General features: G+C 50.2%; 1 protein-coding gene across 1 annotated transcript; it reads right to left on the bottom strand.

The window, feature by feature from the left end:
• Window positions 1-1,373: 1,373 nt before the first annotated feature.
• Window positions 1,374-24,186, bottom strand: tmem245 (transmembrane protein 245). Its single transcript, XM_056286288.1, has 17 exons — window positions 23,320-24,186; window positions 17,375-17,492; window positions 16,720-16,815; window positions 16,129-16,236; window positions 15,603-15,812; window positions 15,306-15,475; window positions 12,376-12,480; window positions 12,163-12,245; window positions 11,901-11,991; window positions 11,412-11,510; window positions 10,580-10,711; window positions 9,382-9,504; window positions 7,701-7,846; window positions 7,509-7,609; window positions 5,531-5,705; window positions 3,092-3,286; window positions 1,374-2,545 (listed from the first exon to the last, which is right to left on the bottom strand). Exons 1-17 carry the CDS (start codon window positions 23,917-23,919, stop codon window positions 2,494-2,496), a joined length of 2,604 nt encoding a protein of 867 aa, XP_056142263.1. The 5' UTR covers window positions 23,920-24,186; the 3' UTR covers window positions 1,374-2,493.
• Window positions 24,187-24,416: the final 230 nt, after the last annotated feature.

Genomic DNA, 24,416 nt, shown 5'->3' with positions numbered 1-24,416 from the left:
TCCCTGTCACAGAGAATGAGGCGAGTACAAGAAAATGAAACAAGGAGTTTCCACCATGGCAAGTGTGGCATGTGTGCGTGGGTTTTTGCATGTATGTGTGTGTGTGTGTGTGTGTGTTAACGACATTTCCTTGTATGCCAACAGGTGGGCTTTAGAGCCCAACAGTCTTATGAAAATGGGTTTCAACAAAAGTGCTTGCAAAAATACCCCGCTAAACTAGTCAGTCAAACGCGTTACTGTAGTCATGTGGCAGACCTGCTGGGCCTGTCAGAGTGAATAGCATATATGTGTGTGTGTGTGTGTGTAGGTGCTCTCTTGCAAACCGTTTGTTAGTACAATCACAAGCCAGAAACAATCTCGCAGTGTAAAAACGGAGTCTCCGGTAACAGACCGGAGACCAACGCCACCCCAGATATCAGGATGCTCCCCCATCTTACAAAAGGCTGGCGTGGGACGGTGCAAAAGTCACTCGTCCCCACGCCAAACATGACAATGCCACTACATGTCGAGAAACATGTAACCGTTAGTAATAACATACAATAACGCTTATAATCCAAACGTATTATATGGTGTGGATATTAAAGGGCGATGCCGGTATTTTTAAACCCGGGCCCTATTTTTCCATCATTCGGGGTCTGAATGACTTATCGGGACAAAAATCTTTGGAATTGGTCCAGTATTGAGCCAGAACGCTTGAGCCGGGGCGGCCCGGGTTCGAATCCGGCCCGGGGCCCTTTGCTGCATGTCATCCCCTCTCCCTCCCCTGCCTTTCCTGTCTCTCTCTACTATCGCTAGCAAATAAAGGTGGAAAATGCCACAAAAAACGCTTCAGCCGGCAGCTGCAAAACAGGATGTGATGTAATCACTGGGGGCAAATGCACTTGTCGAAATATGGCCAATGAAAGTGCTTGCTTTTCCCACTGACAGGTCATGTGTGTGTATGAATTAATTAATTAATTGTAAAGTGCTCTGAGTGGCTGTTGCAGCTAGCGCTATAAAAAAAATGCAACTTGATTGATTGACCGTTATTATAAGAGTGTGACAACATCATGGAAAGGATCCCTACGGAGATAGACCTTTTTCTCTACGGTTCGTTTGCGTCCTCTGGTCTCTGCCGTCACATCCCTTTTACCACTTCTGCCTTGTGCACGCCGGGGCGCGGCGTCGGATATTTACAAAAGAAGAAGTCACGCCGAATCTTATCAGAGCTGGCCATTCGTTTGAGGTAGCGCGGCCTGAGACACGAGGCAGAGATCCCACAATACTGGTGTAACGAAGACCCGTCCTTACGCCGCCCCCCGCCACGCTACCTCAAACAAATGGTCAGCTCTGATAAGATTCGGCGTGACTTCTTCTTTTGTGAATATCCGACGCCGCGCCCCGGCGTGCACACAGTAGCAGCGGCAAAAGGGATGCAAGAACAGAGACCAGACGAAGCGAACCATATTGAAGAAGGTCTGTCTCTTCCATAATGTTGTCAGCCACTCATAATATCAAGCTGAGCCTGTCAGTGGCAAAAACGAGCGCTTTTCGTGGACGCACTACGAAACGCACACTTGCCCCCCCAAACCATTACGTCGCAGCCTGTCTGGCGGCCGCCGGCTGAAGCGTTCTCGCTCAATACTGGACCACTTCCAACATTTATTTTGCCCCTATTAAGTCATTTAGATCCCAAACGATGGAAAAATAGGTCCCAGGTTTAAAAAAAATACCGGAATGACCCTTTAAAACGTGACAGGACAAACAACAATGGTAGCAAATCCTGGTCTAGGAGAACCAGCTTTGGAGAGTAAACTGTTGTTCATGAGCTAACACTGCAAATTGAATTAGTTGTGTAAAATAAAATGAGCATTAAGTAAAACGGGGGTGGGGGGGGAGGGGGGAGACCACTTTTGAACAAACCCCCTTATTCACAGCCAGGCTTAAAAAAATAAAAGCGGAACAAGAGTTCACTTTGTCGTCGTATCCGCCAACTTTTGCTACAAAAATCATCTTTAGTCTCCAAGAGGATGAAGAGAGCAAGTACAGATACTGCACAGCTGTGCCGTTTAGTGACAGGCAAGGCCTGCTGGGACCAGATCAGGGAATTATTGTCTTAATATGACCAACGCATACGGTTTTAACATGAACCGCTGATTACGATATGCAGAATGATAAATTTAGGCTTTTCTCAACATTTGCACATCAGCACAGGCACCTGGGTTATGTGCAACTATGTGAGAACCACAATTGTCTCTGCCATTTCAAATCTTAAGGCTTTGAAGAGTCGTTGGTCCACATCTCATGGAACACAGCTTGGCCTCTGAATGTATGCACGTATTTGTAATTTCATGGTCTTACATTGAACCCACCACCTCTTGGTCAGGGCCAACCCTGTAGGGGTTGGACAGTATTGGGAGGAATTTAGGAGAGTTCTGAAACCCCCACCCCCACCCCCCCTTCCTCTCAGGAATCAGCCAATAGGAATCTGGGAGATTCGCCCCTCGTTTTCTTTCATTCACTGTCCTTGTCCTTCTGCAGCACAGGAGTGGAGTCCACAAAAGACCTGAGAGAGACAGGCAGCAGAGTGAGGAGGAGCGCTCGGAGCATCACTGGATTCTGCATGCATGCTTTCTACGTGAATGAGCACTAACTAGTCCCGTCACGGCTGGCCGTTGTCCCGGCGGCGTACTGTACCACAGCGCCACGGTTGGTATTTTGTAATTACAAAATTAAAAATTAAGGTGCACATTTTTGCTCAGCACTGACGTTTGGCAAGTATGTGAAGCGAAACAAACACCCGCAAAAACACGTCTTGCAAGCTACTCGGTAATCGTAAGCGGAGTAAAAGAGCCGCCGTCACCGCAGGGACGTGATGTGCTCGGCTTCATCGAACTGAAACGAACACTTGGCTCAACTACAGCTCCAGACGTGCGGACATGTGCTCAAACTTCCAAGTTGCATCTCATGCATTCTGCAACAAGACGCAGAGGATTTGTTATGCACAATATGGCGGGGCAACACTCGAAAGATGATAAAACGGCTTATCAACAGTATTAAAATATGACAACGACACCGGGACAAGTCTACACGTTGTAGGAGTCATATGTACCTGCCGGGGTGGACAGACCAGGTGGGCTGTACAGGTGTGGGCAAGGCAGAACTGGGGCTCATCAGCATGGCACTGTAGATATTGGCAGCAACCACCAAGATGCAGAGCAGGATGGGCCCGATGATGGCTCCTTCCAGACCCAGATAGTACGCTCCTCCTGCCACGGCTAGACCGGTCAGATAGGGGTGCCCACCTCTGGCAGCCGGAGGGGAAAACAGACCAGCACAAAGACATACCAAAAGATTAAAACAGCCGAGCTGTGCTAACACCCTGCAGGTTAGCTCACTAGTTTTTGTCTCGTCTGTGTTTTAATAGTTTGTTTGCTTTGATTTAGTGGGGGGGGGGGGGTCGGTGTGTTGGAGGAATTTCCAAAAGCGCAGTGGCTGCTATTATTTCTCTTATGGGTTTAAGATGTGCTGTATCGTGCCATATTTCTCTATGTTCAATGTTAATGGGTTATGTATACATTGGTGTACATATATATAGAAGAGGTGTAGAATGATCTGTATTTTTGATGATAAAATTTTTTTAAAAAAACAGTAGAATACATATACGCATACAAAAGCATTAAAATTTGTTTTAGAGCCTCAATTTTTTTTCGGTTGGTGGAACAAGAACGGCCATTTATGAGCAGTACGATTCAGCTAAAGCTGAAATAAATTCACATTAAGAAACAAAGAAGAGGTGGAGCCCTCACATTGCCGGGCTCTCTTTACAGGTCCCCAACGGACACATGGCTTCAGGCTACCGAATGCACACTCACCAAATCCTCACTTACTTGGCCTTCATGACATCACTGCTCCACATCTAAAACTCTGTGTGTACTTATTACTGTAAATGCTTCATCTGAAATATATCATCACTTTAAAAGGGTTCAGACAGCATCGGGTTTTCCAAATACTGCTTGGGTGGAACAATGTCATGCCGGCTGTCGGTCAGGTCTACCTCAGACAGATCACACAGCCTGTTTATGAAAATGACTGAGACATCCATCCATCCATTATCCATCCATCCATCCATCCATCCATCCATTATCCATCCATCCATCCATCCATCCATCCATCCATCCATCCATCCATCCATCCATCCATCCATTATCCATCCATCCATCCATCCATCCATTATCCATCCATCCATCCATCCATTATCCATCCATCCATCCATCCATCCATTATCCATCCATCCATCCATCCATCCATCCATTATCCATCCATCCATTATCCAAACCGCTTATCCTGCTCTCAGGGTCACGGGGATGTTGGAGCCTATCCCAGCAGTCATTGGGCGGCAGGCGGGGAGACACCCTGGACAGGCCACCAGTCTATCACAGGGCCCACACACACACACACACATACACACACACACACATGCATTCACACCTAGGGACAATGTAGTACGGCCGAGTCACCTGACCTTCATGTCTTTGGACTGTGGGAGGAAACCGGAGCCCCCGGAGGAAACCCACACAGACACGGGGGGAACATGCAAACTCCACACAGAGGACGACCCCCAAGGTTGGACAACCCCGGGGCTCGAACCCCGGACCTTCTTGCTGTGAGGCGACCGTGCTGCCCGCTGCGCCCCCCCCCCCCAGGTGTGAGCCTTTACCAGCTAATTCTATGCAAAGGACCGAACTGTTCAGTGCTCGTGACGTAGGAGCACATTTTGAACACTGCAGGGGAACAAGTAGGCTACTGTAACTAAGCCGGTGATCAGCTCACTGTCCATCATATCGGTGACTGAGAAGGATTCAGGGTAACGGGATAACCGGCTCAGACCCATATTAGGTTAGCAGCCAGGCTCACGTGCTCCCTGCTAACAAGTACATCTAAACCGAGAGAGACATTAAAACGTGTTTGCCAAACGCACACATATTGACACACGGAGAGCTGCAGAACTCACATCTCTCTCCTGAGGGTGGATACGCATCACACACACACACACACACACACAATTTTTTGGACCACCCCCCTTTTCTCCCCAATTGTATCCGGCCAATCGCCCCACTCTTCCGAGCCGTCCCGGTCGCTGCTCCGCCCCCTCTGCCGATCCGGGGAGGGCTGCAGACTACCACATGCCTCCTCCCACACACGTGGAGTCGCCAGCCGCTTCTTTTCACCTGACAGTGAGGAGTTTCACCAGGGGGACGTAGCGCGTGGGGGGATCACGCTATTCCCCCTCCCTGCCTGAACAGGCGCCCCGACCGACCAGAGGAGGCGCTAGTGCAGCGACCAGGACATGTGCCCACATCTGGCTTCCCACCCGCAGACACGGCCAATTGTGTCTGAAGGGACACACGGCCAAGCCGGCGGTAACACGGGGATTCGAACCGGAGATCCCGGAATAGACCACCACGCTACCATGTACACACACAAACACAAACACACACTCTCGAGCTGACAACGCAACAGCGTCTCACACACACACACACACACATACCCAGAGATGTCGGAGTATATGGCCGTGTCCACGAAGTAGGTCGGGAGCAGATGGCAGACCAGCAGCAGCAGGGCTTTGACGCCTTCTCCTTGTGCCAACCACAGATCGCACATGGCCGGCACCGCTGCCCAGTAGGTCCCCAGGAACGGCACGGCACCCAGGATGGCAGCCAACGCTTCCCAACAAGACAGAAAAGCATTGACACACACGTTTTCCCTATGTTACACGTACAACATCTACAGAATTTTGTTGAGGGCGAGAGGAAGTCAGAGGGACCGCTGCACTAATCAAGCGCTGATTCATAAATGACTCGGTAACGTGCATTGACATGCACGACTCTGCAGCTACTGTCATGCTCGCCAACCAACAAAGGTCAACGAGCTGGTTTCACCGTCGAGGAACATGCTAGTATCAAATCGCAGCGTGACCTCGGTAGGTTTACGTGCAGCTTCCGAACACCGAGTCACTACGACGAGTTAAAATGCGTTATAAGGAAGGTCACCTACCCCCTTTTAGTGGCAAAGGGCAATAAATGGGAGCAACTAGGCTCGTCGCCGGCCTCGCATTCAAGAATCAATAACACTGGTCAACACAGTTTTTCTTGCATGGGGGTTTTTCAACGGATGCTAGCTGACTTTTGGGTGCTGAATCCAAATCCGGCATTAGCTTTTGCCTAACACATCAGGTTTTTGGACTATGAAGGATCATTATTTTTGAGAAAACGGCAATTTTACACTGGAAGTTAAAAAAAACAAAACACTGTCGCATTAGAAGATCGATAGATGCAAAAATGATTACAATGAATAAATAAATTACTTAGGAAATGAGTAGGGGTCATTTTTATCCCCACCAAGATTGCCGGACTAGATGGTCAACTTCTGTAAAATCCTGAATAAGGAGCACACAGGTAGCACAAAGACTTGATGTGACGGAGCAAATCTGAGCTCAGATTTGGATCCAGCAGCCCAAAAGTAGCCAAAAACAGTTTCCAAAGTCCACGCAAGAAAAAACAAAACTATATTTTCGTAGACCGGTGTAATCGGAAAAATTTCCCAGAGATCATCGATATATGTCGGCACACTTAAAAAAAAAGTGTAGTCCGGCTTATAAACTTGTTAAATGGACGACAGTGAGATGACAACGACTCCTCACAAGCCGGGTAAGAATGGCGACCAAATCGGATGTAATGCAAACGTGTTACTGAAATAAACCGGGCGTCTGGGTGACGTTTTTGCCTCACTTTGCGCCGTTTGTTTCGTTTCTATATCAAGAAAACAAGTCGAACACGCGTGCAGGGTGGCGACGGGGCGAGACTTCGCCTGCGTGGGCGCCAAATGCACTGCGTTACAGAAGCAAACCAATAGAAACAAGAGGGCATCAAAATATTTTGTTTTATTGGCATTTGGATACATCAATGTCTCAAGACTCCTCCCCCCTTTTTCTCCCCAACTGTACTCGGCCAATTACCCCACTCTTCCGAGCCGTCCCGGTCGCTGGCTCCACCCCCCCCGCCGATCCGGGGAGGGCTGCAGACTACCACGTGCCTCCTCCCATACATGTGGAGTCACCAGCCGCTATTCCCCCCCAGTCCCCCCCCTCCCGAACAGGTGACCAGAGGAGGCGCTAGTGCAGCGACCAGGACACATACCCACATCCGGCTTCTCACCCGCAGACACGACCAACTGTGTCTGTAGGGACGCCCAGCCAAGCCGGATGTAACACGGGGATTCGAACCGGCGATCCCCGTGTTGGTAGGCCACGGAATAGACCGCTACGCTACCCGGACGCCTGACGTCTCAAGATTTTAAAGATATAATAATGCGCCGATGGCTATTGGATATGTCAATATTTGATGACATCCCCAGTAGCAGCACCGGGACAACAGTTGCACCGCCGTGTAAAATGTAAAGTAAACGGCGCGGCCGCCGTCGGTCCTGCCATACGGAGGACGTGAGCGGCCACGAACACAGCAACTCACCAGAAGGGATGAAGACGATGTTGATGCCAAAGATGGTGTGCGTGAGCCAGGTATAGAGGCCATAGAAGACGGCCATTTTCAGCGAGGCATCAAAGACGCCTCTTTAAGAGAAACACACATGAAAAGTGAGCACTCGGCAACACTCGTTTCAGGCTCAAGTTGACACTACACAAGCTTTGCTGAAACCGATACCTGATGGCCTCCTCCACAGACTGGCCGATGATATTGGAGGAGGGTCCGGGCTGAGAGAGGGGCGTCAGGCTGATGACCCATTTGACGGGTTTGTAGTATTCTCCACTGGAGCTCAGCAGGTAGAACAGGGTGGTCAGGAAGATCACCTTCACTCACACAGGAAGTTGCAAGGGGACAAAAAGGCGATATTGTTTAACTTAGAGAGTACTGCGACTGAACACTGGAGGAAACATAAGCAGCAGAGATCCCTCCTCTGTCGCTCTCCCTGAGGTTTCTCCCTGTTTAAGGTTGGGTTTTTTTTTAGGGAGTTGTTCCTTATCCGATGCGAGGGGCTAAGGACAGGATGCTGTGTTGCTGTAAAGCCCCATGAGGCAAATGTGTAATTAGTGATATTGAGCTATACAAATAAAACTGACTTGATTTGAAATTTTCTTGTTATGGAGTTGTTCAAGTCAGCTAGCTACGTGATTAAAACAACAATCCCGGGCATCTGGGTAGCGTAGCGGTCCACTCCCTTGCCTACCAACACGGGGATCGGCGGTTCGAATCCCCGTGTTACCTCCGGTTTGGTCGGCCGTCCCTACAGACACAATCAGCTGTCTGCGGGTGGGAAGCTGGATGTGGGTATGTGTCCTGGTCGCTGCACTAGCGCCTCCTCTGGTCAGTCGGGGCGTCTATTCAGGGGAGAGGGGAAACTGGGGGGAACAGCGTGATCGTCCTACAAGCTACGTCCCCCTGGTGAAACTCCTCACTGTCAGGGGAAAAGAAGCGGCTGGCGACTCCACATGTATGGGAGGAGGCATGTGGTAGTCCGCAGCCCTCCCCGGATCGGCAGAGGGGGCGGAGCAGCGACCGGGACGGCTCGGAAGAGTGGGGTAATTGGACAGGTACAATTGGGGAGACAAAAAAGGGGGGGGGCAATCCTGAAGACTTACATTTAAACAAATGTTATTTTTGAAGCTTTATTGCTGGAGCATTGAAGGCAGCAGTTTAACCTACAATTATTCCGATCAGGCGGTTTCTCAAGTTAAAGGGAAAATTCGCCGGGTTTCCACCTCATCTCTCCCTATCTGCGACAGGGACAGCAGATGGAAAACAACCCGCAGTTATTCCCGATCATTTCTGCATCTCTGGGGCGGCAGTGAAACAGTTTTTCTCCGTCTGCCAAGTGACGCATGGCGACATCTGCTGGTGGACAGAGGAACTACAGCCTGGCAGGGTTTCTAATACTCTAATCCAGTGTTTCTCAACCCAGTCCTCGAGGACCCCCTGTCCTGCATATTTTCTTTGCAACCCTGAATAGGTTACCTGTTTGTAGTTATTCAACCAATCAGCAATGAATTTTGTCAGATGTTGCCCACCTTGCATAATTAAGCGCTGCGAGATGATTGGTCGAGTAAGTACAAGCGGGGCTACCTATGCAGGGTTACAAAGAAAATCTGCAGGATAGGGGTTCCTTGAGGACCGGGTTGAGAAACACTGCTCTAATCTTAATACGCCGTTCAAAAAACACATCCTCTTTCTCTCGGCTAAGCTACACTTCCAATGGCGTCCCACAACACTAGCGCGGAGGCTTCCGCGCAATGCATTCTGGTACGTGCGGGCGCTGCGGGGAGGACCCTGGGGAAGAGTCCCGTCGCTTGTTGAGTCGGGCGTTGTCGAGTGGTCGCAGGTTACGTACCAGACTCAGGGCAAAGTTGAGCAAGGCAGTGCCGCCGTGGAACAGGACGGTGAAGAGCGTGGTCGCCGTGGAAAAGAGCAGGCCAACGTTCCGGCTCATCACCACCCACAGAGACTCCAGGATCTGTTGGTGGCAAAAAAAAAGAAACATACATTGAGCGTTGGCCAGGAGGCCAGACAGACTGGAGTCACAGACACACCACACGAGCAAGACGTCTCAAAAAAGCTGGCAAATAATTCTGCATCCTGTTTGCTACTAAGTAGACCCCCCGTCGTGGCCCCCCCTTTTTCTCCCCAATTGTATCCGGCCAATTACCCCACTCTTCCGGTTGCTGCTCCACCCCCTCTGCCGATCCGGCGAGGGCTGCCGACTACCACATGCCTCCCCCGATACATGTGGAGTCGCCAGCCGCTTCTTCTCACCTGACAGTGAGGAGTTTCACCAGGGGGGACGCAGCTGCGTGGGAGGATCACGCTATTCCCCCCAGTTCCCCCTCCCCTGACTGACCAGAGGAGGCGCTAGTGCAGCAACCAGGACACATACGTATCCACATCCGGCTTCTCACCTGCAGACACAGCCAATTGTGTCTGCAGGGACGGCCGACCAAGCCAGAGGTAATGCGGGGATTCGAACCGGCGATCCCCGTGTTGGTAGGCAACGGAATAGACCGCTACGCTACCCGGACGCCCCCAAATACAATTACATTTAAACAATATTCAAACAACAAGAAAAGTTTTGATGTCTAAACTATTGTGAAGTTCAGGTTAAACCATGAGGGGACACCTTAGAGCAGGTGTCACCTCATTGGCCCAGTTGGAGTTGGGGGATGGTGCCCGAACATGCGGTCAATGCTTTGTAATTGACATTTGAATTCACCAATCAATGATGAGTCTTCAGTTGGTGTGTGAAACGCTCTCTCCTTCACCAGTCTCTGACCGGATGGGCCCAAATTGCTCACTGGGGTCTAATAAGACATGAAGCTTCTTCCTACAGCACCGAAGAACTGGACTCGCATGGGCAACAGGGCCTGTCCTCTGACTTGGTTTTGTTACTAAATCACGCACAATGCGTCGGAGCTCTGGCGTGTCCTCCCACTGAGCCTTACAGCCCGTCTTCCTCAGAGTCGGTGTCATGTGTACAAGATGTGAGTGGCGTTCAGGAGAGCTCACGTACGGCGTTTTAACGCACTCACACGTACCGACAGCAGGGTCTCGATGTTCTCCTGTACGAAGGAGGCAATGTCCTGCCAGTCCAGGATGTCCACGAGCCAGCTGTTCTGCCGATGAGGCGACATCTTGTGGCCTCGATGGCGCCCGGAGTGGGTAACGTTCTGGAAGACATACATGACAGAGACGTGTTGGTTTACTTAGATGGGGAAAAAATAAATTCCAGTTTATTTCTGTTTTACAACTTTCATCTCTCTCTCTTTTTACTGTTTAGTGTCTGAGGCCATGTTCATAAGCCTCTTTTTCCCGCCCTCTTCCCATCCCCCCCCCCTTTTTTTTTTCTCCCCAATTGTACCTGTCCAATTACCCCACTCTTCCGAGCCGTCCCGGTCGCTGCTCCGCCCCCTCTGCCGATCCGGGGAGGGCTGCAGACTACCACACGCCTCCTCCCGTACATGTGGAGTCGCCAGCCGCTTCTTTTCACCTGACAGTGAGGCGTTTCGCCAGGGGGATTTTAGCGCATGGGAGGATCACGCTATTCCCCCCAGTTACCCCTCCCCCCCGAACAGGCACCCTGATTGACCAGAGGAGGCGCTAGTGCAGCGACCAGGTCACATACCCATATTCGGCAGTTGTGTCTATAGGGACGCCTGACCAAGCCGGAGGTAACACGGGGATTCGAACCGGCGATCCCTATGTTGGTAGGCAACTGCACTACCCGGACGCCCCCATGTTCCGCATTTTTGTGTCGTGTTGGTGCATTTGTGCTAAAATAAGAAACACCAGGTGTGACATATGAGGATACGATGAGTCCCATACACGCCACTGTCCAGCGGTCTACTGGAAAGACCTCCATTCAGTTACCTTAACAAACCAGGAGTGGTACAATCTGTCCCACAGTTCCAAAACCTGCTTTTCAATGACCGCCGTGTGGTTGACCTTGTCTCCCAACATCTTATGGAGCTGCACACACAGAAGCAGAAATAAAGATTTAATGCATGAGACAACACGCTACCGAAGCCCAGATTCTGTGTCTCTGTACACTTTTTAAAAAAAAGGGATGTCAACTGGTTCTCTCTTTCATCATGCTGGAAAAGGTAAACACGAAAAAAGAAAAGAAAAATCAGACTCAAGAATATAACACAAGAGAACAAGATCGACACTTCTCGCCAAGATTTGTCAAGAACTCCACTGGAGCAACTTGGAAAAATCGATTTCCGTTACTCCTGATCACATAATCTGTCAATCAACGTCTGTTTTTTTTTTTCCACCCGAGGCGACTGCATCCTCAAAACTCGGAAACATGGCGAAAACGACCACAGAGAACTGAATAGAGGCGCCTCTCTAGCCCACCTTTTGTGTTATCCACTCTCTCCCATGCTGGTAGACATTGGTAGCAGCTGAGTTTACAGCCTTTTGGATGACCCGGGCCTCTGGGAGCCAACTAAAGGAGAAGGAAAGGAGGTAGAGTGAGAGAGAGAACAAACTTCAGAAACTTATTAGGAGAGACATCCTGATTTCAAAATCTGTCTCCGAGTGAGACAGACAGTACAGGAGATGGGTGCAAGCGAGGCGATGCAGTCCTCTAATGAAGGAAATGTATGGACGGTCATACCTGGCCCACTCCGGATGGTTGGACACCGTCTCGTTGATGAGGTTGCTGGTGACATCGATGATGTGGACGCTCTCGTGGTGAACCTGGAGACGGCAAGTGTGGAGGGATGGACAGAAAGTGGCTCTGTTATTTGAGACAGTGTCAGCAACCATCCGACGGCAGTGCGGTGATTTGGCAGAGGGAACTACGGTGAGTGCAAAGGGACGACGATACCATAGCAGTGAGCAGTAGAGCCATGAGCAGGGTCCCTGTGACCAGCAGGAAGATGATGAAGATACTGATGAGCTTGTCCAGGGATCGCTCCAGCCACACTATCATCTGGACAAATAGAGACAGTACGAAGGAGAGGGACAAGTAGAAGAGACAGAAATGTGTGGAAAAAAAGGGAAGTGACAAAACAGACGCAGACATCTAGTCAGTACCGTTCGGAACAGCTCGTCAACACAGTGGTTGGTCACATGGAGAAACCTGTGCCCTTCTGAGGAAGCCATTTTGGGTCTAAGTCTACAGCTGCAGTCTTGGGCCCCATTGGACAACAAGATAGCATACATAATGGACCAACAGCTGGGACCCCCCCCCCCCCACGCAATATGGCATGTATGAAAACAAACCCGTTAAGTTTAAATAATAATAATCATTACATTTATATCGCGCTCTTCTAGACACCCAAAGCGCTTCACATTGAAGGGGGGTGACTCACTTCAACCACCACCAATGTGTAGCACCACCTGGGTGATGCACGGCAGCCATTTTGCGCCAGAACGCTCACCACACATCAGCTTGAGGTGGAGAGGGAGGGATCATTGAGCCAATTACATGGGGGGGGATGATGCGGTGGCCAGGTGGAGGGAGCCAGGTTGGGAATTTTGCCAGGACACCGGGGACCCCCCTGCTCTTTACGACAAGTGCCGCGGGATCTTTAACGACCACAGTGAGTCAGGGCCTCGGTGTAACGTCTCATCCGGAGGACGGCGTCTCCTACAGCAGTGTCCCCCTCACCGCACCGGGGCGTTGGGATTTTGATATTTGTCGTTTTTATTAGGACCAGAGGGAAGACTGCCCCCTACTGGCCCGCCAACACCACTTCCGGTTTGGTCTTTGTGCCCTCGTGCATCTGCGACTCTTCAGTCTATCAATAATGATTCATAAGTATTTGAAGGACACTCGTCCGTGGTATAATTCTCACACTAAACCCAGGTTTCTCAATGCTCCACACATCACTTTAACAGCTGACTTACAGCCCACTTCTAAATGGCATGAGCGTTGTGATTCTGCGTGTGTATGTGTGTGTTTAAGTTTGTGTTCCGAGATAAAAAAAATTTTTAAAAAGCAATGCGTTAAAACGGTTACTTGAATCAGCAGCACTGGGGTTTAGTTAGTAGACACCTCTCCTACATGGAGCTGTCTGCTAATGGTCGGACCCTGCGCCGGCGGTGGCGTGACACAGCAGCCTGTACCGGTGACAGGGTATCTCGAGCCACGAGTAATGAGATACAGTCCCACAGTACAGGATACTCGGGGGTGATCTACGCAACAGATTCTATGCACCCTGCAGCTACTGCAGTGCACTACTGTGTCCGTGATACCCCACAATACCTCAACAATTTGGAGGATATTTTTTCATCTACATGAATATTGCCTCACTTGTCAGGGAAAGGCGTTGTACTTGGTAAGCTAACATGAAATTTACAGCCATTACAGGACTCCCTCTAATTACCTACATGGTCATAACCCTCCCCAGTCAACCCGTTACGTCTTCCAGGAGGGGATGAAGGCAATGTTCCCCCCTTACACACACTCAAACTAGCCGACATTTTATATATACCAAGAAAGTTGGTCCAGTGAGATCCTGTCTCTTTGTAAAGACAAGGGCTGAAGGCCCAGACCCAACGCCGTCGAAAAAAAGTACCAATTAAAATTGTATTAAATAGCTTTGGGCTTATCCATCACTATAAACGGTATGGGAAACACTGCCCCCCCTCCCATCTTCCCCAACCCCCTCGACAAGGGGTGGGGGTACTCTTCCCCTGCACACATCAGCCAACCCTCCATGCAGCTCACACACTATGCAGCCCACCTGCCAATCAGATCACAGCAGGGAAAGCTAAGGAGGGGGCCGAGGAGCCAATGAGCTTCCTCCCCTACACCCACCATAGCCTCAGAAGGACAGAAGCAGGAAGCAGGAAGCGAGTGAGGTCAGTGAGGGGAACGAGGGACAGTGAGACACAGGATGAGAGGGTGATGACAGTGGATGGGTTTTAGCATCATTCCAAGCTACTACAAAGTGCGCTCACAGCTACATTTACACACACACACACACACACACACACACACACAGTCTTTTTGTCTCTTCCTCGTACATGTCCACATACGCACATTATGTCCTTATTCTTGTTAACACACTCAGACACGCACACACTGTCTTGATGCTGCCCCAATCTCTCTCTTTCACTCTATATATATATATATATATATATATATATATATATATATATGAATATATCGCTGTCCCTCTTTCTTTCAGTGCTCCGGCTCCTCCAGATTATTACCTGCTTGTTAAGCCAATGCCAGAGCTTGGGGAGGAGACAAAGAGACATTGGGGATTATTACTGGAAAGATCTGTGTAGCAATCATCAAACTGTACCCCTGCGACAAGGGTACGACCCCAGGGCCAGACGCAGGCAACAGAGGAATCAGGAAGTGGAAAGGCACAGGCACATTCTCATTGGATGCAGGGCGAACGGGGAGTTTGGACTGGCTATACGGTGGGATGTAAATCGTAATAACAAACACATAATTAGACTAGGTCATAATCACACACATCCCAGAAAAGTAAACAAATCACATCGTAACAAGACTTATCAGTGAAACGATGAAATATTTTGACTGAAAGTAAGCGGCAGTAAGGATTTGTGTGAGTTTTTCTCGCAGATAAAGCCTCAGTGGTCCTTGGGTCACCTCACCTGCAGCGTTCATTGACCAGAGAAGACAGCAGACTGCTGGCCTAGTTGGCAAATCGGAACCTCACGTGTGGAGAGTGAAAACGTGTGAACACTAAAAGGACATGCCAGTGTAAGGAAGAGTGTATGTGCACATGAGGAAGTACCAAAATAGAGGCCGGGGGACTGCGGAGACCCTCTTACCTTGGTATCGATGCGGAGCAGGAACTGAGCGAGGCCTTTGATCGGTCCAGGCAACAAGGCCTCCTGTCTCTCACGTCCAAACTTCTGAAGCACCTCCCACCACGAGACAAGTGTTCGCTCAGCGAAGCCCTTCACGCCAAAATGGACCACCATCTTCTTCGTCACCCAAACTAAAAGATGCAGGAACTCATTCAGTGCGGCGCGACTGTTGCAAATTAGGTTATTGGTGGCAAAGTGTGCATGGTCGTGTGTGTGTGTGTGTGTGTGTGTGTGTGTGCTCGCGCACAAGTATGTTACCAGCCACGGGAATAGGGAGTAGTTGCAGGATCCACAGGTTGAGCCAGACCTGAACCAGTACTATGGCCCAGACCAGCAGGACAAAGTAGATATCACTGGCCCTCTGGGCTGTCCTCTCTTTCTTAAAAAGGCCAGCCGGCAAAGGACGAGAGCTCTGTGGAAAGCCGGGGGTGATGGGGACGGGCCCGGGGCCCACGGCGTTCACACCATCTTGATGGGAAATATGGAAAGAAAGAGTGAAAGAAAGAAAGAAAGAAAGAAAGAAAGAAAGAAAGAAAGAAAGAAAGTGGGCACATTCAGTAGTCGTGATAAACATGGCTGCGTATGTGTATGGTTAGCATAGCGTGTCTGTGTAGCAGGTGAACAGCAAATCCTGATTAGAGCTAGTGCACTTGTGCACTTGTGCACTTGTGTATATGTGGGTGTGCGGCTCAGGATACTGGTGCATGAAGGGGAGTTGGGATCGGGTTAATGTTATACTGGGAGATAAAGTGAGGCCCGAGGAAGGAGGGGTGAGCCGTCTCACCTGTAGAGGAGGTTTCACCGTGCTCACTTTTCAGCCGCAGGTTGCTGCAGGAGATGGCCATGTAGATAGTGTTGGCGGCAAACGATAAAACCTGCCCGGACAGCTCTCCTGCAGAGAGCAACGACAAGAGTGAGCGAAGAAAAGTACTCTACTTAAAGGGAGCGGTAAGGGAGGCATTTAAAGGAGGTGGGGAAACAGAGCAGGAGACAGTAATGGCAAGTTTGTGTGCAAGTGAGCGAGCATATAAGTAGGTGAGGGCGAGGCTTTATCCTTTGTATGTTGCTGCTGGCAGGCCATCTTGGGCATCTTATAACGTGACGCTGGGCTGAGGATATTAAGGCAGAACATAACTGAAGTCAAGTGCTTTGTGAGTGGAAAGGCACTGGGAACAAAGCGAGAGAGAAAAAAAGACCACTTGTTGTATTTCACCACCCACGCTGGCAGGATTCGGTTAGGTTACCCTGGCGAACTCGACCTAGTCCCTCTTCAGGCTGTCAACTCTCCCTGCCGTATTTAGAAATGGCTGGCGGAAGGTGAGAGGAGGTTCCCTGCGATCAGTGTATCTGTTTGTCTATGTCCTCACATGCTCACCTTTGCCCGGTACAGGTGGTTTCTGCTGGGCGCCCACGATGAGAAGTATCACCACAACCACAAATATGGGCACCCTCCATGATCCGGTCAGAGACACTTGAATAAGGTAAAGGGAGAGAGTTTGGGGTCAAACATATTTCAGTTTCTGCGATGACCTCACACCAGTCAGCAACCCACAGCTCCCCTCAGCACACCTTGCCACCTTCTCGAGCTGTCATCCCAGATTTTTTTTTTATAGCTTTAAGTCACATTTAACATTTCAGAGTTGAAGGTTAGCGCCTCCTCTTGGCACACCACCGGCTTCTATAAATACTGGAAACTGCCTCATGGTTCCAAACAACTCAGAAGAAGGGGGGGCGGGAGAGAGAGGGAGAGGGAGAGAGAGAGAGAGAGAGAGAGAGAGGGAGGACAGGTGGACCTTTGGACAGTGTCTTAACACAAGTAACAAAGCGAGTCTTTTTATATCCTGGCCTTCAGAACACCATATTCACCCTCGGAGCTTTCCGGTATCTGCTTCAGTGGTTTTGAGAGGATTACAAGAAACCCTGCAAGGGGTTTAAAAAACCGGTCTAGATAAAAACAGAAATTTTGCCATGCACCTCTCCCAGCCCATCGCCTGCAGCAGCGGCACACCCCCCCCCCCGCTCCACCTCACCCAGGTAGAAGAGCAGGACTGCCCAGACAGGAACAGACAGAACCCTCAGGTAGCGCTCGGTGCTGGGGCTCCACTTAAAGACTACTGCTAACATGTAGCCCACCACCGCAGTACACACCTGGAGAGAGAGAGAGGGAGAGAGAGAGAGAGAAGGGGTGACCGAGTAAGAAAGCAGTGAATGTCATTCAGTACAGCACAGTAAGGGGGGGGGCATTCTGTCTTCTATTCAGTCGACAGGAAGACTAACAGACATCAGCCGCCAGCTGTTTTAACACATATATCTATATACACCGATCAGCCAAAACATTAAAACCACCTGCCTAATATTGTGTATGCCCCCCTCGTGCTGCCAAAACGGCTCTGACCCGCTGAGTCCTGAACTCCACAAGACCTCTGAAGGTGTCCTCTGGTATCTGGCACCAAGACGTTAGCAGTAGATCCTTTAAGTCCGGTAAGTTGTGAGGTGGGGCCTCCATGGATCGGACTGGTTTTTTTCCAGCACCGTCCCACAGATGCTCGCTCAGATTGAGATCTAGGGGAATTTGGAGGCCAAGGCAACACCTTGAGCTCTTCCTCGTGTTCCTCAAACCATTGCTGAACAACGTGTGCAGAGTGGCAGGGCGTATTATCCTGCTGAAAGAGGCCCCTGAATGGCCGGACCCAGGATTTCCCAGCAGAATATTGCCCAGAGCATCACACTGCCTCCGCCGGCTTGCCTTCTTCCCACAGTGCATCCTGCTGCCATTTCTTCCCCAGGTAAATGACGCACACGCACCCGGCAGTCCACATGATGTAAAAGAACACGTGATTAGTCAGACCGGGCCGCCTTCTTCCTCCGCTCCATGGTCCAGTTCTGACGCTCAAGTGCCCATTATAGGCACTTTCGGTGGTGGACAGGGGTCATTGTGGGCACTCGGACTGGTCCTGCCGCTACGCAGCCCCATACCCAGCAAGCTGAGATGCACTGTGCACTCTGACACCTGTCTGTCATAGCCAGCATTAACCTTTTCAGCAATTTGAGCTACAGTAGCTCTTCTGTGGGATCGGACCAGACGGGCTAGCCTTCGCTTCCCACGTGCCCATGACCCTGTCGCCGGTTCACCGGTTGTCCTACCATGGACCACTTTTGGTAGGTACTGACCACTGCATCCTGGGAACACCCCACAAGACCTGCCGTTTGGGAGATGCTCTGACCCAGTCATCGAGCCATCACAATTTGGCCCTTGTCAAAGTCGCTCAGATCCTCACGCTTGCCCGTTTTTCCTGCTTCCAACACATCAACTTCAAGAACCGACTGTCCACCTGCTGCCTAACATATCCCACCCCTTCACAGCTGCCATCGTAATGAGACAATCAATGTTATTCACTTACCTGTCAGTGGTTTTAATGTTTTGGCTGATCAGTGTATATTTTATATATATATATATATATATATATATATATATATATATATATATATATATATATATATATATATATAGTAAGACAGCTTAGCAGCTGCTTGGTAACTGAAATGTGTACTGGGATATAACCAACCTGGGATCAGCTCTGTTCATCCCCACAGCCTTTGCAGTTATGTTTCACACAAAATGTCTGTGTCCCTTTGTGAGGGTCCATATCGCCCTCTTATTTATTTATAGACATGTGCCGTGCTTCAGTCTAGTGCGTTTGGAGAGAGCAGAAAATCTGAGATGGGGCATTTAAATGTGATTAGCTACTTCCCGGAGCATGACGGTGCCTAGAACCCACTCCAACCCCGGGGTGAATTAGGAATAATACAGCGCATTGATCAGTGACTTAGTTTCCAGGAAATGATCTTCCCCGATGTAGGCGATAAGGATTATTCCAATAAATTCATGGATCGCATGAGTTGGAGTTCATCAAGGACCGGTTTCATGTGGTTCACTTGTAGAAATTCAGTATGCGTGAGCGTTAAGTACATTATCAACACAGTTTGAATTATGTCTGGGTTGACTCATTAGGGATGGCTCACCATCCCCCCCCTGCTCAGCAAATCAACAAAAACCAACCATATGGAAAACTACCCTGCCCCCCTTCTCGTCCCCTCTGGGCTAATGACGCTACATGATATACCGTAATGGAGGAGCAGTAGCATGTACAAAGAAATCTACTATCTTCTGCAGCCATAGTCGAGATCTGCACGACGGCGTCCTTGCACTTGGCTGCGTTGGGACTTCTCCCTTACATCATACCCCCAAGAGGCTGTCCACAGCGGGCATTAACATGCGTCTTGGGTGACCTGACCACAAGCGGACAGCTGTCAGTACGACAGTTCCCACCTGACATTAGCACGCGTCTCCACATGCATCTCAAGTGACCACTAGTGATCGGATCTCCCTTCCCCACCCTTATGCAAATGAACACGTACATCGCTGTGGTAGGGGGGGTGTGGTTTAGCCCGTATGAATGAACCAATGGAAGACATTATTAAGTAAAGCCTGTGTTAATTGCCTATAATCATGTCCGCCTTCATCTCGAACCCTCCCCGTGGCACAATCACGTAAATAAACACGTAGAGAAACACAAGGAGCGAGGAGTCAAAGCAACAGGCATTTAACGAAACGGGGCCCGGCGGCCTGTCCAGGGTGTCTCCCCCGCCTGCCGCCCAACGACTGCTGGGATAGGCTCCAGCATCCCCGCGACCCTGAGAGCAGGACAAGTGGTTCGGATAATGGATGGATGGATGGACGGACATCCTCGCTCACTTGAGCCTCGTTTTAATGCGCCGTCAATTAGCATGACGCGTTTCACGTCCGTAAGTTATTACTGTCGAACTCCGTCCGTCCACCCGTTACGTTGGGTCTGTTTTTTAAGAAAAGACCTTTTCTCCCACGCGTAGCACTTCTTACTTCGTACAAGTCTTTATCCGAGCCCCATATCAATTACTGCAATGCTATTTGGTGCAACCCTTTCCCCGGTCATCTCGAAACACCAACAGATTCTGCAAAAGAAACCGTGGTCTGGGGTCTGTGTTCCCACGGACCCTCTTTTCCACAGCTGTGGTCTCTTAAGGCTTGCTGAATGTGATGATTTTCATAACGCTTGTCTGATGCACCAGGTTATCTGTGGGGTCAGTGACAGACTGTGTGACCTCATTCAAATCTGCCCCCCTCCCCGCATGCATCCGGCACCAGGAATAAGGACCTTACAGCGGGCCAAGTGGTGCAGGCTTGGACGCCGGAGCCCTGGTGTGGCATGTAAAGGTCCGCAGAGGTGTGGAACGAGTCAGGGGACGATTTGTGAAAATGTCACCATCCTTACATGTCTTTAAAAAGCAGACTAAAAACTTGCTAATTACAGGGCTAGGACTATAGATGTATCTTTATTTTCTTTGTAGGTTTTATTTCTTCTATTTTTCTGTTACCGTTTATGTAAATTACTCTGCTTAAAGTATGGGCCCCCCCGCCCGTGAGCTCTGCGGAGCTTCCTTGGGGTGACCCTTTTCACACCATGTTGTTGTATTATATATGTATAAATTATTTTTTTTTTCATTTTTGTGTGAAATAAAGTTGAAAGTTGAAGTTATCCAAACCGCTTATCCTGCTCTATACCAGCAGTCATTGGGCGGCAGGTGGGGGGGACACCCTGGACGGGCCGCCAGGCCATCACAGGGCAAGCACATAAAGGTCAATTATCATCATTATTATTAGGTTAATTAATTATTAAAGGTCAATTATTTAAAAAAAAAACATCCTCCAAAAAACCCCGTCCGTTCATCCACCCATCCATCCATCCTCAAGAAGATGTACACCTTGAGCTTAAATATATATTATGCAATTTATATATTTTTATTACAAAGTATTTACCCCATTATTTGAGAGGTCTCAACAGAAACAGAGTCAGGGACGTTGTGGTTCGAAACAGCCGGAATTTGACGTGCTCCTAAAGAAATTAAATAAATCCTCCCGTAGCCCGACGGCACTTCTTCTCTTTTATTTCCACTCCACTTTGTTGTGAAGCACAACCGGTTTTTAAAAGGCGCTGTGTAAATAAACGTTATTATCCTGACGACGACGACGATGATGATGCAGATTGGTCTGAAAGCCTTCAGACCCCTCAGCTGATGTATTGCATGTGATAAACAGTCTGGGGTGGGTAAACGGTTTCACGTCATTACAACGGCGTGGACGCAGCAGACGCATGCGGCGCCATTGGGGAGACGAATAATCCGGCGAGGAAAATGAGCTGGGTGAATCGGGAGCGTCGGGCTCCCGTCGTTTGCCTCCTTTCACTCTGTGTTCAAAACACACAGCAAAAGTTGAAACTCATTCTTAAAATTCATTATGTGGGGAAATGTAAATGTCTGAACGCTAGAGTTTGTAACGCCCAACCTGAACCCCTGTCGGGCTCGACCCGATCACGCCGGTTCAGGCTGCGGTGGATAAATGAACTTGAACTCGACTGTGCAAGCAGGTGGGGGGTCTTCCACAGTTGTGGGTCTGAGGTGTGTCAGAAATTAGAGACGAGGTAAACAAAAAAGCTAAACTAACCCCCCCCCCAGGACAGTATCCGGATGTGGGCCACTTCAGGCAGTGATGCGGCACTGTGATGGCCTTCTTCTGGCCCTGACAAAATGGATGTGAGCCTGAAGTGGCCCACATGTAGCAAATATGGCCCAAATATGCCAAATCAAATGTGGACCTTTTTTGGCAGAGGCGCGGTGCTCTCGGCAACATGTGATCTGGATGTGACCCTGAAGTGGCCCCGTGTGGTGAATGGTGATTAAGGCCCAAATATAAGAAAACAAATACGGGCCACCTTTGGCAAATATGTGGCACATGCGGCCGGCACTGCTATGGCTTGGTTCTGGCCCAGATCTGGCAAGCAGGAGCGGGCCGCCCAAGTGCCATCATTCCACGCGGTATGTGGGCCGGATGAAAGTGTCGGTGGGTGTGGGACGGGTCCGGACCACAGCAGTTTTACTATCTGGGCCAGAGGAGGCTTTGGTGACCGCCTAGTCATCTGACAGAGAGGACGTCAGTTGACTAGGCGGTCCCTCAATGTTGTGGCCTGGGACAAATGTCTGTGAATGTTCTCATTCATCCAGGTCATGGTTATCCAAAGGAATTGAATCGAGTGCAACTGCAACTGCAACTAACGAGTGCAACTATATACCAAGTCCAGTTGCACTCGATTCAATTCCTTTGGATAACAAGGGACAAATGCGCATTTACGCCTCAAATGCGATGTGGACAAATGTGTCCCAGACCACCTTCGAACGTGGCCAGAGCTATCGGATCTCGAGACGCACTGCGGACGTATTGGGTGCACACCCCACCTGTACTTGGGAGCTGTCCACTTGTGACCGGATCACCCAGGACACGTGTTAATACCAGGTGTAAACAGCCTCTAAATGACCACTGCTGGAATAGCTAGTTGCTCTTTCAGTAGCATGCTCTTATTAGATGTGCTAAACGGATAGGAGCGTGTGTGCTGGCCTGGCAGCCTGTCCAGGGTGTGCCCCCCCCCCCCCCGCCTGCCGCCCAGTGACTGCTGGGATAGGCTGCAGCATCCCGCCACCCTCGGTAGGATAAGGGGTTTGGAGAATGGATGGATGGATGGATGGATGGATAAGAGCATCTCTTCTTTACACATAACTGTATCGCTCCCATGTGTTTTTTTGGATTTAGGCTCATGAAGTTTATGGTGTATAAAGTGACTGAATATTGTCACAAAATGCATTCACAGCACAGTCAAACGTACAGTAAGTGTAGGGTTGCTATATAACACATGATCATATAAGGCTGTGTTGTTTTACCCTGAGCTCTCAGTTTGTAAACAGTGCAGAGGGCTGTGGCTGCCACCTCCTCCACCTCCTCCTCCTCCTCCCACCACAACAAACCGACCGCAACCCGCACAGGATCCCAGCGCGTAACCCCCCTACGGTCTACCCCCCCCCGTCCCCCGCCGCCGCCTCCACTCACCCACACGGCGCGGAAGCAGTCCAGCACGGCCCCGATGACCGCACAGACGTGGCCGAGGATCACCTGCATGCCGATGACGCTCCAGAACAAGTACAGGAAGTAGAGGAGGGGCGTGCCCGCCCCGATCACCAGCAGCACCGTCAGCCTCTGCAGCACCAGCCTGCCCAGAGCCTCCAGCCCGTGGTTGGCGCACCACACGGGAACCAGCAGCGTACCCACCACGATGGGCGTCCCGGTGTCCTGCAGGCCGCAGAGCCAGCTCCGACCCAGGCGGGCCAGGGAGTGCTTGAACGGGTGGAGGAAGGTGCCGCACAGCACCGCCCACAGCAGCGGGCGGAGGAAGGCCTCCAGGATGAAGTAGACCAGCACGGCGGCCCCGCAGCAGATGGCCACGAAGATCATCGCGCCGGTGTTGTAGAAGGCCTGCTTGATGTTCTTGTCGAACTTCAGCGAGGCGGGCTGGCTCAGCAGCTGGCTCATCATGCCCACGGCCGGCTGGACGCTCTCGGAGAAGGAGACGAAGTGAGGCCGCGCAGTGTGAGGGCTCTCCGCGGGACTGGCGGCGGCTGTCTCGGGACCCGAGTCCTCCTCGTCTGCCATCTTCCTTTGTGCAGCCCCCCCCCCCTCGTGGGGGGGTCGGCTTTAGCACGTGAGAGGAGGAAAACATCTGACGGAACGCTGACGGAGCAGTCGCGTGGGATTGTGGGTAATGTGGTCCACTCTACTGCGCTCGCCTTTCTGTCTGTCTGTCTATCTGTGTTGTGTCGATGATCACGCAGCTCACTCATTTGTTGTTTATTTTGGTTTCTATGCGTTGGTCCTTCTCCCCCCCCCCACTTTTGTTTTGTTTTGAAAGTTTTGTTTCCATTCGACTGATAATGAATAAAAAAGGGGGCGGGGCCAGAAAAGTCCCTCGCTTCGTCCTACGCCCTTTTCGAGCATGGACTATAGTTATTATTACTTGTGGTGTTACAGGGAGTTTGCAACATGTGTTCAGTGTTATTTCCATTTATTTGTGTTCCTGCCTATATATCTTATATTTTTTATTATTTTAACATGTTCAAAATCAACCAGTCAGTGTTATTGTAAACTACTAA

The sequence above is a fragment of the Lampris incognitus genome, chromosome 9, assembly GCF_029633865.1.
Source record: "Lampris incognitus isolate fLamInc1 chromosome 9, fLamInc1.hap2, whole genome shotgun sequence".
NCBI classification, from domain to species: Eukaryota; Metazoa; Chordata; class Actinopteri; order Lampriformes; family Lampridae; genus Lampris; species Lampris incognitus.
Note: the sequence above shows the minus strand (reverse complement) of the source record. Positions and strands in the feature narration are given on the sequence as shown.

Coding starts and splice junctions, on each gene's coding strand:
- tmem245 (XM_056286288.1), bottom strand. CDS start 23,919: ATGGCAGACGAGGAGGACTCGGGTCCCGAGACAGCCGCCGCCAGTCCC. Junction 12,246..12,375: donor CTCTACTGCTCACTGCTATG/GTATCGTCGTCC, acceptor TGCCGTCTCCAG/GTTCACCACGAGAGCGTCCA. Junction 5,706..7,508: donor CATCGTCTTCATCCCTTCTG/GTGAGTTGCTGT, acceptor CTTGTTGGGAAG/CGTTGGCTGCCATCCTGGGT.